The 20,816-nt window shown below is 36.2% G+C and overlaps 1 protein-coding gene and 2 pseudogenes across 2 annotated transcripts; 2 read left to right on the forward strand and 1 right to left on the reverse strand.

The window, feature by feature from the left end:
* The first annotated feature begins 1,856 nt into the window (after positions 1 to 1,856).
* LOC120128695 lies at positions 1,857 to 4,445 on the forward strand (annotated as a pseudogene).
* Positions 4,356 to 8,411, reverse strand: LOC120129036. Of its 2 annotated transcripts, none has more exons than XM_039146638.1 (2): positions 7,285 to 8,411; positions 4,356 to 4,537 (listed from the first exon to the last, which is right to left on the reverse strand). In XM_039146638.1, exons 1-2 carry the CDS (start codon positions 7,675 to 7,677, stop codon positions 4,469 to 4,471), a joined length of 462 nt encoding a protein of 153 aa, XP_039002569.1. In that variant the 5' UTR covers positions 7,678 to 8,411; the 3' UTR covers positions 4,356 to 4,468. The 2 variants fall into 2 exon arrangements, with proteins under 2 accessions (XP_039002569.1, XP_039002570.1); XM_039146639.1 differs by having other exon boundaries at positions 4,356 to 4,525; positions 7,285 to 8,250.
* A 3,020-nt stretch (positions 8,412 to 11,431) lies between these two features.
* Positions 11,432 to 20,628, forward strand: LOC120128973 (annotated as a pseudogene).
* Positions 20,629 to 20,816: the final 188 nt, after the last annotated feature.

Below are 20,816 nucleotides of genomic sequence, written 5' to 3' on the forward strand. Positions count from 1 at the left end.
TGCAATATTACTTTTTATATATATTATAAAAGTCATTACAATAAATTTATTGATTCATGATGAAATTTTAATATGATGTGTAAAACATCACAAAATATATGATAAACATATAAATTTCATGATTTTGTTAGATTAATAGTATACCTTTTATGATAAATTTAAAAATGATCATTCATTTTCATTACTCTATAAAACTACTAATTTAGCGATCGAAATATCTAAAATATTCAAATAAGATCGTCTGTCAAGTCAAAAACATACAAATCCATATCATTATCGTGCACGTTTACATCAACATTGTATCGATCAATGATAATATATGTTACTCAGATGGGGATGGCAACGGGTCAGGTTAGGGTCGAGTTTTTGGTCAACTCGACCCGACCCGAAAATATACACGCTCCATCCGAACCCGATCCGAAAATTCTATATCCTACATCCGACCTGACCAAACCCAAAAAATATATATCCTTCACTCGACTCCAACCCGACCTGATTTTTTAGAGTATAAATCTGACTCAATCCGACTCGGTATAAATTAAAGATTAAAATAAAAATAATAATAATTTTTTAAATAAATTACATTATTATCCTTGGGTCGGGTCGGAGTTTGTTCACCCTCCACCTGAACACGACCCGACTTCATGACTTAAAAAATCCAACCTAACTCGATCCAAACCTGAAATTTTAAAAAAAAACTGACTCGATCAGGTCAGATCTAGTCGTAACCCATCTAATGCAAATTATTATTTTAAATCTTAAACCTAATTCATTAAACTTCTAAACCCCGAAAATAATGAACCCTAACCTTAATTAACCCAACTTATAGTACCTAAACCCTAATAATAAAAAAGGTAGATTACTTTTGCTCCTGTAATAGATCAAATTTATCATTTTAGATCTTATAATTTTTTCATATCAATTTAACCATCAAAGTATGTTTTGATTAACATAATAATTAGTCTTCTGCTTTTGTCGATGCCAATACTATTCACGTCAATCAATATTACTGACGTGACTTTATATTGATGTAACATTTATTAAAAATAATAAATAATAAAATATTTAATAAATACAGCTATTAGAAAAAATATCAAATTTTTGACTTCATCCTTCAATCTCACTAAAATGTTTAATCATTTTTCGACCCCTAAACTATTTACTAAATAAAACCATGTCATACAAAATATTTAATCATTTTAAGTCTTGTTAGTTTTTTCACTTAGAAAAATGTTTTTCGGTCAATAAGATGTTGACATGTCACACAAAATTAGATACTTGTTTTGACCAAAAATAACTTAGGGGCTTGAAGTAAAAAGAGACATAGTTTAAGGACATGTTTTGATAAAAAAAATAGTTTAAGTACTTATTAAGGAGTTATTTTGATTAAAAAAATAGTTTAAAAGCTTAAAGAAAAAGAGAGAGTATGGTTTAGGGATTTTTTTAGTTTAAGCCATCATAAAACTAATCATCCCTAATTAATGTAACTTGGAATACATTAACTCTAATAATAAAAATCCCTAAACCTTAACCTAATAAATAACTCTTTTATTAAACAATCCTAATAATAAATTGTGTCCACGAGAAATTCCGGCAGCTAAACATTGCTCGGGAGGGTAAGTAGTTGACTCTTCCCGGCGATTTTGGAGGAAGAAGACTCTTTCCGACAACTAACATAGATGAAAAAAAAATACAATGAAAAAGTCGTCGGGAAGACATCATGATTTTTCTTTGAAAATTTTAAGAATACAATTGTTCGGAGGACATGATGATTTTGTTTAATTCATCTTACTCGCACGACGATTATAAAGCATCTAATATTTCTATATAAGGTTAAATGAACTCAAATGCTCTAAACTGAAGAGGAAGAGGAAGAGGAGCCATTGAGCCCCATAGCTCGTATGTTCCATGAGCATGAATCCAATATTTACGTTATTCTCATTGTGGGGCTTAAGAGCCCCATCACCTACACACTTTCAAAGCCAACTTGGTGGAGACTGTTGTTAAGCATCCTCGCTTCTCTGGTGTGCAGGTAAACTCATTACAACTTCAACCTATTTCTTTCACACACTTTTCTGCATTAATTTGAAAAAAAAATGAATCCAGCAGGTAGCAGATGGTGGAGAAATAAAATGGGTGAAAACAAAGGTAGACATTGATAAACATGTTAAGGTCCCCATGGTCGATCATGATATGGCCTCCCCCGATTTGTTTGTTGAAGATTACGTTTCCAACCTTAGCAAGACACAGATTAGCAACTCCATTCCCATGTGGGATTTCCATATTTTAAACCTAAAAACCTCTGATGCTGAATCCACACTGGTTATTCGAGTTCATCATTCCCTTGGCGATGGAACGTCTCTCATGTCACTGCTAATCTCTTGCTCCGATGCTTTCCCGAGCTTTCCGGTGATGAAGAAATCGAGATCCAGCGGTACAGGATGGTTTTGGAGATGTTGGTCTCTTTTGTTGTTAACGTGGAACACTCTGGTTGATATATGCATGAGTGTGGCAACAACGTAGTTGTTGAAAGACACACAAACACTCCTCAAAGCACCTTCAAGTAGTGTTGCTTTTACTTCTGGGAGAATTATGCGTCAAACTTTCTCTTTGGATGATGTTAAATCGGTGAAGAATGCAACCAACACGGTTAGTCCACCGTTTCCCCCTTTTTCTCTTTTGGTTAACAAGAAAAACACACTTCCTTTGCAAATTCTTCATGGAGAGCTAAAATGTGTTTCCATTGCAGACGGTGAACGACGTGATGGTTGCAATCAGTCAGGCAGGCTTGTCAACATATCTCAACCGAAAATATGGTAATCAAGGTTGCAAAATAACACAAACTAGACGAGTACAGTAAAACTGTTCTCTTTTCTATAAAATTGTGTACTTATTTTAACTTGATATTCATAATTAATGAATGTGACAGGCAAAGCTAAGAGTGATGATGGAGAAGCAAGAGAAGGGGAAAGCAACCTTCCCAACAGTATTCGTCTTACAGCAACTCTGTTCATCAACATGAAATCATCTCCAGGGGTTTATGTAATTACTTATCCAGTAGTAGTTTTCTTTTCATTTATTTTTATTGAATCTCATTGCAAGTAATTTACAAGCCTTGGAAGAAATGGTGAAGAAGAATAGCAAAGCGGAGTGGGGGAACAAGATCGGTTGTGTAAACTTGCCTTTAAAAATTGGATTCAAGGATAACCCATTGGATTACGTTAAAGATGTCAAAGCAACAATGGATAGGAAAAAGGCTTCTCTGGAAGCCAAATTCAGACTGTTTATGGCGAAGGTTCTTGGAAAGTTTTATCCTAGCAAAGTAAGATACTGTTCATTATCCATTACCCTTTTACGTATGTGTAATAAAAAAATCTTTAATACAAAGGAAAATCACACCCACACTAAAAAAGTGTATTGACAAGGAAATATATTGATGATTGTACATTAATGGCAGCTGGCCAGTTTCCCATTAACAACTATGTGGTTCTCGATTGTGGCTGGACCTCAGGACCAAATCAGCATTTTTGGCAATCAAGTTGCCTTCATCGCTCCATCTTTGTATGTTCAGCCTTTGGTAAGTTACCCTCTTTATATATATATATATATATATATATATATATATATATATATATAATTAAAATTAATGAGATTGATTATTTTGCAGGCGCTAACAGTTCATATAATTAGCTATGCGAAGAAGATAAGTATGGTCTTATCAGTTGATGACACCATTATTCCAGACTTCCGTGAGAATGATTTTGAAGAAGCTCTTAATCTCATTAAGAACGCGGTGATTCCTGTGAAGGGTTTAATCAATAATTAAAAGTTATATGGATGTTATTTTCAATTTCAGCAGTGGATTGTGGCAGTAATAAGATTGCTTAAAGGTCGTTAAGTTGGTATTTATGTTTTTACTTTTTTTTTATGAACTATATCTACCAAGTAGTTAAGCTTTGAGTGGTCATGCTTATTTCGTTTATGTGGTCATTATGTTATTATTCTAATGAAATGATTATGTGATCGTTTAATAATCAATATAATAACATATTTGATAACCAATATAATAACATATTTGACCTTTAAAATTTACCTGATTAATGCAGACTATAACCGATTAATTCCTACTAATGAACCAGAAATAGAAAGATTTACTTTTATAATATGATATTTGGTCAAGGTTTTACAACATAAAGGGTAATGAAACAAATTACAATCTGAAGTTTTACATATTGATTAATTCGGAAATCGGAACCCATAACATACATAACTGAAAATAATCATCCTTACATCAACATAACAAAGCGAACACAATACAATGGCTTACCTTCTGGGAACACTCCTTGGTCTTTCCATTCTTTTCTTTCTTTTCTATTTTTACAGTATCACCTTCATCTCAAACTCATCACAGGCCATGGATTCACCCCAGTGGAAGTAGGCATTGAAGGTCGTATAATTGGGACACGTCTTACAACTGAAATGCCTCGTTGAGGTGAGATGCACGAGTCATGAACTGAGACACCTTCTGCAAGTAAAACTCAAGGAAAGAACATAACGTTAGATGTGTACCAGCAGTCAACTAAGCCATTTTCACTAGTGTAGAACTTAAATTAATTTTACCACCTTCCAAAACTTTTACACAATAACTATTTTAATAAACCATTCATTTAATTTACCAATATGATTGAACTCATTGTGCACATTAAGTTTCAAATTGATCCAACATGGCAACATCGTTACCGTGTCGATCGAAAATACTGTTGTTTTCAATATATATTAAACAAATACGAATCATATAAAATGTTTATGAATTTATGTCAAAGTTTACACAAATATAATCGATCTCTCCTTATGTGTCTGCATGTGCACGCATTCCCAACATAAAAACAAAAGGCATTATTATTTTGTTAAAAGCACATGAATCACTAGGTTCACTGTATCTCAAATGCAGCAAACAAGAATTAGGAACAAATGATGCAAACAAAGAATTAGAACATGGCAGAAAATAATCTGGTTTCCTCTTCACATTCCTAAACACAGTTTGATTACTTGGATGGCTTTATTGGATAGACTTCCTACAAAGGCGAGGCTACACCGAATTGGTCTTATCAATGACTGCCAATGCCTATGCTGAGCACTTGTTCCTCCATTGTCCTATGGCAGACCAACTATGGAAAACTGTTTTCTCCCACTGTGGTCTGCAGTTTTCTATCAGCTCTTGGGATGCTTTATTTGTGTGGGCAAGCTCTACTTGGAAAGGAAAATCACTGCTCACTTCGATATGAAGCTTTCCCTTAATGCCCTTATCTACTTCCTCTGGGAAGAAAGAAATAAGAAGCTTTTTCAAGGCCACTCAAGAAATGTTCAAGAGCTGTTCCTTGCCATTAAGGATGTGGTTCGACTTCAATTGAGGGATAGGAATATAAATAGAAATGATAGTGTTAATTCTTCCCTTTGTAAACTCTGGGATATTTCTTGTTCCTAATTCTTTTTGTAAGTTAAATGATCTTGTAACCAGAACTCTGCTGTTTTTGTAGCAGGTTCTGTACTTGTTACTGGACTTGTTCTTTGGGTAATGAAATTCATTGATTTATCCAAAAAAGAATTAGAACAAGAACCCAAATTCATGAAAAACTTTATGCTTGAAAATAATTGGGGCTAAGATTTTGATTGTAAAAGGATAAACAAGATTCTAAGAAGGATGAACAAATTATCTCTGATCTAAAACTAAAAATAAGTATTACTCCAATTTCATCCTCCATTATATCCAAATGCCAACCACCTCTAAGTCCACAAGACAAATGGAACAATGGAAGAGAACAAAAACATAAAGAAGTTTAGTGTCTCTGAAAAATAAAAATGGATGGAAAAGTATGGAACGACCAAGATTACAGCCTCCTACTATTTTCTCTTAACACCTAAGGAACGCAGTAATGGTTTTGCTTGGTCTGTCATTTTCTGTAGGGACATGTCACATTTTTCATTTGGCTTTGTTTGTTTTTCTTATCTTAGGTTGTAGATGTAGTTGAGGATTGATGGAAGAATGGAAGTGTTAACTTCCATGCTTTAATGCTGTTGAGACTTGGGAGTTTGCAAGTATATTAAAGGCTACCATCTATTAGGGCAAGTTGTATGACAACATATGTGCAAGAGGCAGTCAAAGAGACCCAAAGTTCAAAATGTTAGGGTTATCTTGTGCTTACATGAAGAAGCTAGACAAAATGCTAAGCCAATATCTAAAGGCCAAACTCCCGAACCTTGCAAAAAAGAAGGATCTTAACATTTATTAGGTGACCAAATATGGCATTCCAGACTGGAATCCACACAAACATTCAGAGAGAACTCCCTCCCTCCCTAATCTTGATTTGGGTTTCTATTATATATGTGTTTTTCGTTCATCATTTAGTTAAAAATTGTGTTAGTGACAGAGAGAACAAAACAGAGGAGGAAATGAATATAGAAGACAAAGCTGTCCACCCCAAAGAATATTTGTTGGGAAGCTTAGTTGCAGTCGTTTGATAGAACCCTAAAAACCGTAAGAAGTTTTTGGAAGTACTTTATTTAGAAGTTATTTTCGGTAGAACCTTATTTAGATTGATATGACTTTCCTTATTTTATTGTATTTAATTAATTACCTTAATAAGCAACTCTATTTAAAGAGACGAATCGAATAAAACAACGCGCAACTTCAATCAAAGCCCTAAAATGAGATTTTGGTCTCTCTCATGAGTTTTTAAGGTTCAGACTCCCTTTGATGTGCTTGATTGATTTCCATTCATCCCCTGTGGTTCAGTCCCAAACTCACGGCTGTAACATTATTTCTTTTCAAAGGTTACTTACAATGAACCAAGTGGAGTCACGGGCAAAAAAAAAATAAGAGAATTTCAGGGCTTAGGTAAGGAACTAATAATCAATAAAATGCAAGTTTCACTCAGGACAGCATCCAATAATCAAATATTTCCAAAGTTAGAAATTAGTGAGGATGCAGGAAAAAAAAAGGCTGACAAATCAATCAAATAAAGGATCTCAACTAGTCATGGAGAAGTTCAAAGAGATAATGCAACAAAAACGAGAAAGATCATAAAGATTCATGTACAAAGGAGAATGAAATTCAATTGCAACGTCAACCCTAGAGCAAATGGATCTAAATCATAAAACAGCAAGAACAAACGCCAACTTATGGTGATCTAAATCTGAGACACAATTCATAATTCAATTTCCAAATACTGAAAAAGATCAATAATATTGACAAAAATAACAGAAAAAACGCAAGCAGCAACTGACCTTATCATCCATGGTAACCTTTAGCTGCAAGCTACTGCTCTTCCGCTTCATCTTATACAATCTGCGTCCTAATAAAACAAAACCCATCACAGCCGCCGCTACAGAGAAGGACCAAGCAGGGCTAACCCTGAGAACACAGTATCTCAAGAGCTCGAAAGGATCTTTCCACCATGCTACCTTCTTCTTGTCTCCCTCATTAACTGATCTCGCACACAACTTCATTTCGTCAATAGTAGAACCTTCATTAGCAATTGTATTACCGTCTCCTACTTCCGACTCCAATGTTGAGCTATTCCCATGATCGACCTCACCAGAATTCTCCAACTCAGCTCCCTTTTCCATACAGCCACTAAAATCAAAGCCAGCAACTTTCTCAATATCCTCAAACTTCATCGAAACCAAACCATCTCCACCAGAATCAGACCAGAACTTGTCCAAATCCTTACCTTGATCTTGAATATCGCCAAAATCACCAAAACCCAACTCCTTTGTTCTATCGAATTCACTAAATATAGTAACATCGGGCTTAAATGTACTCAATTCGTCAGTCCTACCTTCCACTTTTCCAATCCCTTGGAAAAAATCTGGGGCTTTCTCGTTCTCAGCGAACTCCAAGTCTTTTTTCACAACCAAATCACTTACTTTACGATCATCTGACCGATCACTTCCGGAATCGGACCAAAAAACACCCGAATTATTCCTCCTATAATGAGCCACCGGCTTGGGATCAATCCAACTCGGATTATCTGACTCGATAGAGGCTTCTTCACTCACACCCCCTCCTTTGCATACATACTTTGATTATCAAGAGAAAAGTAATCAGACCTTATCATCCCTTCAGTATCATCTTCGATGCTCTCAAGATTCACCAACTCGGCCGAGTTAACCAAGATAGAATTAGACTCAGAGTCCGAGCTGTGGAGCACCTCCCAATCTGGTAGTTCTCCTTCCATGACAGGTATTTTGATTGATCCTGTTTCTAGTTTTGGGCAAACAAAACACCAAATACAGAAAGCACCCAACAAATCCTAATCCCCAATTGAATTTGGATTCTGAAGTATATGACTTATGAGGGAAAGGAATAAAAATACAAATACCAAAGAGGATAAGGCAGGGTGCTTAGAGTGTTGAGCAGAGGAAGACAATGCAAGTTGTGAGCGTTGACGTGGCATGCTTGGAAACTGTCAACTGTTTAGTCAAAGTGAAGATGTTGACTGTTTACATTGATGAACCATTAGAGTTTTGACACGTCCTAGAAACGGATGGGGATGAAAACAGACAACTTTTTCGGAATTGAAATGTATACTTTTGAGAGAGGACGAATTAGGAGTGAAAGAGGACAAGTGTCAACTTGAAGAGTACACGTATACAAAATGAACAACTAAACATTAATTTTGATAAAATTAGTATTTTAACCCACCTGAAAATAAACAATGGGTTTAACGGATGAGATTAGCTTATGGGTAACTTTCAGTGGCGGATCCGATATTTACACTTTAAAGTTTAAAATTTTTAAATAATGATTTATTTTATTAATTATATTTATTTCAAAATTTTATTTATATTTAATTCAAATAAAGTTGTATGTAATTAATACGCGTGTAAAATAAAAAAAAATCAAATTTCTCTCTAGTCTAAGAAATAAATCCTTAAATTCATATTTTCAAAGACTAATTACCGTAGTCGGTTGTCGTAGAATGTCCACCAACCCGTCGTTAGTTTTTCACTGATCGGTTGTTCTCCTTTTGATCGCTTCAATCCCCTGAATCTTTAAAGCTAAATCTCATATGTCATTAGGGTCAAAAGCAAAATTTCACGTTGGAGGGACGAACTTATAAAATTTTAAGAAAATAAATAAATTATAAAATATTGGGAGACAAAAATGTTTTTTAATAAAAATACAAAAGAATCTAAAATATGTATGAATTTAAAATTTTTAGAGCAGACGATGGCCCAATTGCCCCATTAGGTTCTTCCTTGTTTTCCATGTTTCGAATGGTTGTCAAATTTTTGAATAGAATATCTATATTCTATATAATTTATTTAATCATGCAATTTACAATAGAAGACATAAATCATCTTTCTAATTGGAACCGATGGAAGTGATGTGGATATATGATCTCTGCTAACAATTTACAGTTTATGGCCATTGATTGATTTTCATTCTGTAGGTGATAACTCTTGCCCGAGAATCCGGCTTGAAACTGAAGCTTTCTGATATACCTGCTGAAAGTCTGGTTCCGAAGCCACTAAGAGTAAGGATTAATTTTCCTCTGTTTCAGAAATAATATACTGAAGAAAGAACCGATTAACGTGATACTCGTAGATGGTCTGTTTGCCTCGGCAGGCTACTTCATCTGTTGAAGATTTTATGAAGCAATTCCCTCAGTTTGACAAAGATTTAGCTACCGAGAGACAGGACGCTGAGGAATCAGAGGAAATGAGTTTGTTTTTTTTCTTTTCCCCTGTTTCTACAAGCTGTAAGATAATACTACAACGACCATTTAAATGTACAGAATGAAGAAGGTGAGGGAAAAAGATGAAACAATTAGGATTTTGAAGGACCCTATGATCAAATCCAATTATTTGTTTTTGTAGGTCCTGAGATATGGAGTGGTGGATGCCATTCGTGAGAAGGGGCTTGTGGAGCCCCGAAGATACAGTAAAAATCACCCATTTGCTCAACTCTCCGGTTCTGATAACATAATAGCATTCACAACTACAAGGCCGCTCATAGTCCGGGGTCCAGGTGCTGGTGCCCAAGTAACCGCTGGAGGAGTATTCGGTGACACTCTGCGGCTTGCTTCATATCTTGGTGCGCCTTCTCAAGGATATTGATGCCTCAACAATGCTCCAATTTAAGGCACGCTTCTTCTTTTTTGAAAAGCTGAATTTTTTTCTTTCTTTCATAGCTTTCGAACTGAAAATGATCGATAGATTTGTGTCGTCGTGACGTGAGGTAGTTGAAAAACCATGCAAAGGAGACGTTGGATGAGTATTCAGCCTTCGTGTAACACGATTCCGTTGATTTCTAATTCGAGTTGAAGCAAATAGCTATAGTTTATGCAATTGACAAATGTAAATTTTGATATTATTACTAAGAAATTAAAAGAATAATTTTCAACCAAATTATAAATCAAACCTGATTAAAGTAGATTACTGTGGCAAATCCTATTATTTGAGTAATGAATACCCTTCACAACTAGACTAACCATTAGCTTCCATAAGCCAATTATTAAATAACTATTTCATTTAGGATAAATTACATTATTCTTTACTGAATTATATTATATCTCTTATTTTTCTCACCGTACTTTTATTTTTCTAATTTAATCATTGAACTTTCGAATTGTTCATGTTTCACTCTGAATTATTTTATTATTATTTTGGTATTACATGACATTTTTATTATTATTTAATATAAAAAAATATAAGGTGGTCGGATGCCACCGTCGATTGTCGTAGATGGTGGTCGTTCGGTCCCAAATTTCATTGGTCGGTCCAGAGTTTGAATCTGGTGGTTGTTTCACCAGAAAATGTCTAAAAACCTATGAATCTCGACTGAAACGTTTCAACTTTCTCACTTTCAATCTCTAATTCGTGGGCATTGGAGCAAGATCTAATAAAATAGAAGTCGGATTTGAACTCACGATGTCGAAACGACTCATGAAATTTAAGATCGAATGACCACTATCTACGGTAGTTGACGACAACTGGCGGTGATGTTCGACCACCTTATGTTTTTTATGTTGTATTTTAAATTATTTTATATTAAATATTAATAAAAATATCATCTCATACAAAAATAATAATAAAATAATTCAAAGTGATCAAAACAGAAACAATTCACAAATTTAATGAGTAAATTAGAAAAATTAAAAATATGATGAGTAAAATAAGTGAGAGTGTATAATTTAGTGAGGAATGATCTAATTTATCCTTTCATATATTACAACTTTCTCGTCCTATTCCCATCAAACAATTATTTTATGTTTACAAACATACAGTTAATAACTGAAAAAAATAATTGAAGAAAACAACAATAATGAGAGAAAGGCGACGGGGGGAATTTATCTTCTTCTAGCTCGATCATTTTTGGAATTAATAGAAAGACGTGGCATGATGTGAGGCAGACAATTTCCGAGCCACAACCCTGAAGTACTAGATGTTTTTCACTGGTCCTCAACAAAACCAGCTTCAGACTTCAGCTGGATGCATTAGCGAGCCTACTTGTGTTTTGTGTTTGTGCTGTGTTGACCTCGTTATCCGACACTCACTCATTAAAATGCGCGCCCTCCTCACCCTGAGACCTCCGTGCATTTCTTCTAGTTATTTCCCTCCTCCTTCTTCCTCGTCTTCCAATTCTTTTCTCTATAGCTGCTTTAGACCCAACAAGCGTTTCCACTTATTCAAGCCCTGTTCTTCCCTCAGACAACCGAAGAAACAGCAGTCCCTTCAAAAGAGTCCACCCAATGCTCCTCAGAGTCTGATGTGGTTCCTCAACCCCAAAAGCGATGGTGACGAGAAAATCAAAGGGATGGGGTTGGTAATGGAGAAATTGAAGGGGACACTGCACTTAAAGGTACCCTTTTGGCTGGAGTTCTACTCGTGGGTGTCTTTGGTGGATTTGGAATTGTAGGGTATATCTACAAGGACCAGATCAATTCTTTTCCGAACCAGTTCTCCACTCTTATTGAAGGTATATGTCTTCGTGAAATCCAGGCCCTTTTCGCAATTTATCTGTATTTGGTATTGCTTTTGTAGATTGGAGGAACTGATTTTTTTTAATAATTAGTTGAATTTGCGAATTTAGTTTGCTTCAGTCTATTAGGCCTTCTATTGATTTTTGATTTAGCTTGCTTGCTTTCTTTTATCTAATGAACATGCTCTAGAATTTTACTGGTGGATGTTTCTTCGATAAACAGGTTATGGACCTGCTGGATATGCTCTGTTTGTAGCAGTTTATGCAGGATTGGAAGTAAGCATTTTTTTAATTTGGTTGTATTCGAGGACAACATTGAGTTACTTTGTTTTCTAGAGTTTTATGCAAGCTAATGATGAGTGTACATTTCTCATCAGAGGTAATAGAGTTGAGAATTTAGGTGTTTTTTTCCCTCTTCTCTGGCTTGTAATTTATATTGTCTCCAGAAAATTTGCAATTTTATGCCATTATAAATCTCTTTTTCTTTGTCCTCTCGTCGGTCTTTTCTTTGTCGTTGCAGAGATTTCAATCTGAACTTTCTATCCAAATGCTTAAGACCGCTATGTTGTAGGTCCTTGCTATTCCTCCCATTCCATTGACTATGTCTGCTGGTCTTCTTTTCGGCTCTGTCATTGGCACCATTATAGTCTCTATCAGTGGAACAGTAAGTTTGTTCTCTTCCAAATAGAAGAGAAAAGAGAATGTGAGTGCACTCAAATCTGTGTTAATCTTCTTTTAATCTTTTAGGTTGCTGCAAGTATTGCCTTTCTGATTGCTAGATACTTTGCTCGTAAGCGTATTCTAAACCTGGTTGAAGGGAATAAAAAGTTCCTTGCGATTGACAAAGCAATTGGAGAAAATGGCTTCAGAGTGGTGACCCTCCTTTGATTGAGCCCTTTGCTCCCATTTTCACTTGGGAATTACCTCTATGGATTAACATCTGTGTAGTTTGTGCCATATGTGTTGGGAAGGTTTGCTTCTTCTTTATTCATTAATTTTTCATCTATGTTTAACTTGCAAATCTTTTGTAAGTTTTTGTTATTAAAGAAAATTAATATTTATTAAGTGTGAAAAAGAAGGGATAGGACTGATTGTTCTAAATGTTTTTAGGCAGCAACTACAGTTTTAAAATCCGGTTCCTCTCGCTATTTTACTTAATTTTATGTTGCAGAATATAGGTTTCTGCTGGTATGATTGTCAACTGCATCGCATTTTCCCATATAAATTATAATGATCCTGAAAAGATTTTTAGTTTTCAGTTTAGAAATCATTTATTTCTTTGGAATGACCAAAGTTTGTCATATTTGCACTATCATTAATAATCAAATTTCTAAGAGCTTTACAAGATGTTGGCCAAAATTGGATGGAGTTTTGGAAAGAGGTCCTTCATACTCAAGTCAATGTTGGGAAATAAACGAGTAACAAGTAATTTCCCTATAGCCAGATTAGTGAGAATACAAAATAAAAGCGGAAAAATAATACCCGAAAAATTGATAACAGAGTTAAGCCAATTGTGCTTACGTCTTCGTACTGCTGCAGATCTTTTACTAAAGAGAAAAAATTACAGGTGTTTATAAAACACACTTGAGAGAGAATTGGAAGATTTTAGGATGATTTTGAAACTAAATGAGCTAGGGTATTTATAGTTGAAGTTTTAGGACTAATTTTGTAAATACCCTAAAGTATGCAATGGCTAAAATGTAATTAACCCAAAAAATATTTTAATTTAAAATTGGGGCTCCGAATTCGGTGCCCCCTTTGCTGAAAAACGGTGCTCCCCTTTTGTTTTTTTTCCAACCCACCTTAATTGACTTTTCCAACAATCTCCCACTTGAAGACTGATTTTAATATGTCTTCACACCTTGATCGATGCAGCAACATTTCTGGTCTTGTTACTCTAATATGCCAACTGAAGCTGAACACAACTTCAGTTTGTCTGTAGTTACCGTCTTTGTCAACATGTCTGTCGGATTTTGAGCTCCACTAATCTTTTCAAGTTTCAAAATCCCATCTTCCAGAAGAGACCCGGATAAAATGATATCGTAATTGTATGTGCTTCGTCCTGGAATGAAAAGACGGATTTTTTTGCTAGATGGATTTTTTGCTAGATGGATAGCACTTTGACTATCACAATACAAGACATTGTTTTCTTGTTTCTTGCCTAACTCTTCCAAGAAACTTTGGAACCAAACCATCTCCTTGCTGGCTTCCGTAACAGCGACATATTCTGCTTCAGTGGTGGAGAGAGCAACTATCTTCTGTAGTTGAGAAACCCAACTCACTGCAGTACCTCCTAGAGTATAGACATACCCTGTAGTGCTCCTTCTGATGTCAATATTTCCGGCTAAGTCAGCATCTACATAGCCTGTCAGTATCGTATCTCCACCTTTGAAACAAAGTGTTTTGTTTGTAGTACCCCGCAGATATCTGAGGATCCATTTGACAGCTTCCCAGTGTACTTTGCCCCGGATTATTCATGCACCTACTAACAGCTCCCACTGCATGAGCAATATCTGGTCTGGTACAAACTATGGCATACATCAGACTTTCAATTGTTGAGGCATACGACACCTTCACCATGTCTGCACGTTCTTCCTCCGTCTTTGGTGACTGTTCTTTGGAGAGTCTAAAATGAACACCTAAAGGTGTACTTGCTGGTTTAGCATCTTGCATGTTGAACCTAGAGAGTACTTTGTTGATGTACTCAGCCTGTGATAACATCAAAGTCCCCGACTTTGTGTCTTTCTTGATCCTCATCCCAAGAATCTGCTTTGCTGCACCCAGATCTTTCATTGCAAACTGCTTCGACAATTTTTGCTTCAAGTTTATAATCTCTTGCATGTCTGAGCCTGCAACGAGCATGTCATCAACGTACAACAATAAAATAATGAAGCTATTGTCGAACCTCTTGATGTAGCAACAATGATCTGCTTGGCATCTGGTAAAACCACTGCTACTCATGAAGCTATCGACTTCTTGTACCATTATCTAGGAGCTTGTTTTAAACCATACAAGCTCTTCTTCAACCTGCATACTAGGTTTTTCTTGCCTGCCTCTATGACGCTGTTAGGATTTTTGGAAGCTCGAAACGACAACCGGAACGATTTGCAAAGAGGGGTCGGAACGATTTTGTGTTTAGGGAGTAAGGAGATTGAAAGATAGAGAATTGCACAGCGATTTATAGTGGTTCGACTTTCTCAATCAAAGTCTACGTCCACTACCTTAGCTCCTCACCAAGGATTTTCCAACAAATTCACTAATTTGTTCTTTCTTTTGAGGACAAAGAGATAACCTTACAACTCCCTAGTTTTTCTGGGCTAAACTAGAACCTTTCCCTAGCTTTTACACGGGCTAAGCTAGAACCTTTCCCCTTTACAAAAGGATAAAAGATGTAAACAATAAAAAAGAACAAAATATTTACAAGAGAAATATGAAATAAGAATGAAAAACTCTTCTCTTGTGTTTGATTACTTTGATAGTTGTTCTCTTACTTCTTCAAGTGTCCTTAGCTTGTATTTATAGCTTGGAATGTGTTTGAAGTCATATCTAGCCGTTGGGGATGTTTTGGAGCCGTTTGGGAATGATTTTTCTGCAAAAATAGGCTGCCCAAAATGGGGGGAATCGGTACCCCTTCATAGGGAATCGATACCCCTTCATAATATTCAAATATTATGACCGTTGGGCTGATGAATAGTGAGGGAATCGGTACCCCCTTGGGGGGAATCGGTTCCCCTTTTACATACTATTCACAAAAACATTTTTGTGCTCAATTTTAAATTAAAAGAACTTTGAATTATTTTTGTAAATTTTGAATAAATTCAATTAAGTCCAAATACATTTTGTAAATTCAATTCAAGTCCAAAAACCATTTTGCCTTAAATTGTTATATCGAAACATAGTTCAACAGAAGCCTTCTGGCTGCCTCATATAGATTTCTTCCTCCAAATCACCATGAAGGAAAAGTGTCTTTACATCTAACTGCTCAAGATGTAAATTCTCTGCAGCTACAATTTTCAACACCAGTCTGATAGTAGACAGTTTCACGACTGGAGAGAAAATTTCATTGTAGTCAATACCTTCTTTTTGCTGAAAACCTTTGACAACCAATCTCGCTTTTTAACGTTTGCTCCCATCGTGCTCTTCTTTGATCCTGTAAATCCACTTGTTGTGAAGCGCTTTCTTGCATGGTGGTAATTCAACTAATTCCCACGTCTGATTTGATATAAGAGAGTCCATCTCATCTTTCATGGAAGACTCTCACTTAACTGAATCCTCCACTTGCATTGCTTCATCATAGCACTATGGTTCACAATTGTCAGTCAGCAACAAGTAGTGCAAAGAAGGAGAATACCGTTGGGTTGGTTTAGGAATTCTGGAGGAGTGTCTTAGTTCCGGTGTGCATGGTTCTTATTGAACTGCTTCAGGACTGATCTGAACATCATTTCCAGAAATCTCCTCGAACTCAGCAAATTCCTTTATTTCAGCTTTGGTATTGGAGTTGCTTGATTCTACAGTTGATCTGTCTTTGTACATCACATTCTCATTGAAAATGACATCTCTGCTTCTGATGATCTTCCGATTTTTATAGTCCCAAAACCGGTAACCGAACAAAGGCACTTTTGTTGGACTTAGCATCAAGTTTACTTCTTTCAGCAGAGTCTATACGTACATAAAAAATACAACCAAACACTCTTAAGTGTGAAAGGTTTATTTATTTCTTGCTCCAAACTTCCTCTGGTATTCTGCCATCCAAAGGAACTGAGGGCCCACAATTGATCAAGTAAGCTGCAGTGTTGATAGCTTCAGTCCATAGAAATTTGGGCAATCCGGCATGTATCCTCATGCTTCTGGCACGTTTATTCAGAGTTCTGTTCATGCGCTCTGCTACGCCATTCTACTGCGGTGTCATAGGAATTGTTGTCTCCATCTTGATCCCATTGTTTGCGCAGAAGTCTCTGAATCTCCTATTTCTATACTCTCCTCCATTGTCATACCTCAACCGCTTGACTTTCAGACCAGTCTCATTTTCCACCATGGCCTTCCATTTTCTGAAGGTAGCAAAGACTTCTAATTTATTCTTCAAAAAATAAACCCACACATTCCTTGTAGAATCATCGATGAAGGTGACATAATATAGTGAGCCTGCAAGAGATGGAATTGGAGATGGTCTCTATACATCAGTATGAACCAACTCTAACATTTCATCCTTGGGTGTCTTACCAATCTTTGCAAAGCTGACTTTCTTTTGTTTGCCAAAGATGCAATCCTCGCATAGTCCGACATCTACATTCTTTAGATCCGGCAGCTTCCCTTTTGACAAAAGCGTCTTCATCCCTTTCTCGCTCATATGGTCAAGCCTTTGGTGCCATAGGTTTAATTTTCCATCAGCATCTGCGGCTGCAATGATATTCTCTAAATTTGAGGTTACATAGAGAGTACCAGTTTTCTTACCACGAGCAATGACGAGCGCTCCTTTGGTAATCTTCCATTCACAGTCTGAAAAAGTTGTGTTATATCCTTCTCCATCAAGCTGTCCAACAGAAATCAAATTTCTTTTTGAGACCAGGAATATGTCTCACACCTTTCAGCGTCCAAGTGGTCTGGTTTGGCAACTTTAATCGGATGTCTCCTTTTCCGACGATCTTCAAGGTTTCATCATCGGCTAGATGAACCTTCCCAAAATCACTACTGACATAGTTCTCCATGATTTCTCGGCATGGGGTGGAGTGGAAAGATGCCCCTGAATCCAAGATTCATGATTCAATCGGAGTGTTGACGCTTAGAATCATGGCATCACCTGTCTCCTCTGTCATGTTGGTAAATTCTTGTGCACCGGCATCTTTCTTCAGTGCTCGATAATCTCTTTTAAAGTGACCCTTCTTGCCACAATTATAACAGGTAAAATCTTTTTTTTCCTGTTCTTGATTTGCCCCTTCTGGATTTCGATCTGCCACGATTTGAATTTCTTTCTGAAGTTCTCCCTCTGGACTCCGTGTGCAAGGCTGAGGAGGTTGATGCTTCACCCGATTCTCTCCGTCGAATTTCTTCGCTCAGTACCAGATCCCGAACATTGTCGAATTTCAATTCACTATTTCCCGACGAGCTGCTAACTGCTGTAACAGTAGCATTCCAACTGTCTGGTAGAGATGATAAGAGAATTAAAGCTCGAACTTCATCATCGAATTCAATTTCCACGAAACTCAACTGGGTTGTGATTGTGTTGAGTTCATTCAGGTATTGAGCCACTGATGCCCCTTCCGTCATCCGCAAATTGAATAATCGTCTCATCAAATGAACTTTGTTTGAGGCCGATGGCTTCCTCATACATACTGGAGATAGTCGCCATAAGACCCGCCGTGGTCTTTTCCTTTGCTATGTTGAAAGCAACATTTCGGGACAACGTCAATCGGATAACTCCAAGGGCTTATCAGTCGAGAAGAGCACAGTCTTCATTCTTTATGCCCTCTGGTTGCTTTCCTGAGAGGGGTTGATATAGATTTTTCTGATACAGAAAATCTTCGATCTGCATCTTCCAAAAGCCAAAGTCTGCACCATCGAACTTTTCAATTTTCACCTTCCTTTCGTCTGCAGCCATCGCTCCCACTCGAATCTGGCTTCTTCGGATCGTTTCTGACAATTTGTGCGAACCACCGTGTATTATAACACCTCCGTCGATAAATTCGTATCGTCGACAAAATTTCACTATTCACGAAATTTACTATTCACGTGAATAGTAATGAATAGTAACTTCGCAAAAAATTGATAAAATTCACAACCCAAAAGCTCTGATTACCAGTTGTTGGGAAATAAACGAGTAACAAGTAATTTTCCTATAGCCAGATTAGTGAGAATACAAAATAAAAGCCGAAAAATAATACCCGAAAAATTGATAACGGAGTTCAGCCAATTGTGCTTACGTCTCCGGACTGCTGCAGATCTTTTACTAAAAAGAAAAAATTACAGGTGTTTACAAAACACACTTGAGAGAGAACTGGAAGATTTTGGGATGATTTTGAAACTAAATGAGCTAGGGTATTTATAATTGAAGTTTTAGGACTAATCTTGTAAATACCTTAAAGTATGCAATGGCTAAAATGTAATTAACCCAAAAAATATTTTAATTTAAAATTGGGGCACTTTGCTGAAAAATGGTGCTCCCCTTTTGTTTTTTTTTCAACCCACCTTAATTGACTTTTCCAACAGTCAATTCTGAGATAAGAAGGGGGCCTAATGAACAATTGTTTAGCCTACGGCTTTCTATGATCTAAAGGCTAGATTATGATTTAAAACCAACTTGATGTTTGGTAGAAAACTTATTGCCTGTAAATCTGGGAATAGAAGTTTGCTAAAAGTCTACTTGCTATCCACTTTTTTCTCCAAACTGAGCCAATAATCGTCATGCAGTTGGTTGGGGATGCTTTCAGGAACATGAGCTTATGTCAGTGCCGGTGCATTCGGTCGGGCAATTATTGTAAGTTTTCATTGTTATTCCTTTGGAAGTGACCTACATGATCAAATTTCAGTCATTCAAACTTCATATTTTCATATCGAAAAACTAAACTCTTGCTTCTTCCTAGCATATTATGGTTCTTTCCTACATTGTTTTTGAAGTATCAACTTCTTGTCTACTGTATAATGAATTCGAGATCTTCATTTTAGTTCTGGCTCATATTTCTGTTTGAATGGTTACACAGATGACAAATATCTTACTAGGAGTTTACTATAAGAAGGAACTAGAAATCTTTTTGCTACCTAATGATTTCAGTTACTGTACTGATTATTCGAGTCAAAACCTATTTGGGTTTTCATCCCTACACCCATTTTAGGCCCTTTGAGTCTTAAATTATTCAGTCTGTGGTGTTTAAGTGCATGTTTTTGTTGTTATGGTCAGTTATCATGCAATTGACTGAGTTATGTTTTATCAAATGAATTATTTTTCTCTCCATTTGGGAAATTTCCAGCAAGAGGATTCAGAGTTTGGGATTGGTGGGGGAAATGGTATATTGACACTTGGACTCGAACTTGGTCACTGCTGTAGCCGCTGCTTACATGACACAGCTTGCAAAGGTAATGTCATTCGGCTACCTTCTCAGACCATTGACCTTTGTATTGCCCATGTTCATATCATCAGTCCAAATATCATTGGATGACTTCCAATTCCAAGAGGTATGGGGCAGGTTAGGATTAGTGGTCGTCCCAAAATCGCATCGCGTATTGTAGGCATTGAAAATGAATCATGTTCTTTCTCCATTGGAATTAATTATTTGATATCCGCTCCCTGGATTGTGATGGTGCAGGATGCCGTAAAAGATATCGAATAAGCATTCAGGAATCGATTTTGGTACACTTAGTTGATGACAGTATAGTTGAAAATTGTAAAACTGGCGACTGCAAATCAAGCACATACATCAAAGCGTTGAATATCACCTTGTAGTGAATGTGCCATCCTTTTTTATTTTTGGAGTAAATCATTAGCAATGGCTTTAAGTTTGCTTGAGGCAGTCAGCTCTGTACCCTTTGTAAGTTAATTTGTAGTAGGGAATTGTTGTATGAAGGATAGATGGAGCGTAGTTCCTGTAATTATTGCAATGTAACTAACAAATAACAATATCGAATTTTGTAGTAAACTCGTCCAAACAACGATAGAATAAATTATATTATTATTTTCTGCATAGATGAATATTTTCACCTTAAACCTGAATCTAATTTAATCTACTTTTACAAAAAAAAAATATCCAACTCGAACTTGAACTAAAAGGAATTTAATTCTATAGGGTTGGACACAATACGTCAAATTCTAGTCAAATATCAAATTTGATTATAAATTGTA

This window comes from Hibiscus syriacus, unplaced genomic scaffold, assembly GCF_006381635.1.
Source record: "Hibiscus syriacus cultivar Baekdansim isolate YM2019G1 unplaced genomic scaffold, ASM638163v2 tig00110482_pilon, whole genome shotgun sequence".
Lineage (NCBI taxonomy): Eukaryota > Viridiplantae > Streptophyta > Magnoliopsida > Malvales > Malvaceae > Hibiscus > Hibiscus syriacus.

What these genes read in the sequence shown, in the direction of transcription:
- LOC120129036 (XM_039146638.1), bottom strand. Translation starts at nt 7,677, where the DNA reads ATGAAGTTTGAGGATATTGAGAAAGTTGCTGGCTTTGATTTTAGTGGC. An exon ending in AGGTTACCATGGATGATAAG is followed by an intron (nt 4,538 to 7,284) that starts GTCAGTTGCTGC and finishes TCTTTCCTTGAG; the next exon opens with TTTTACTTGCAGAAGGTGTC.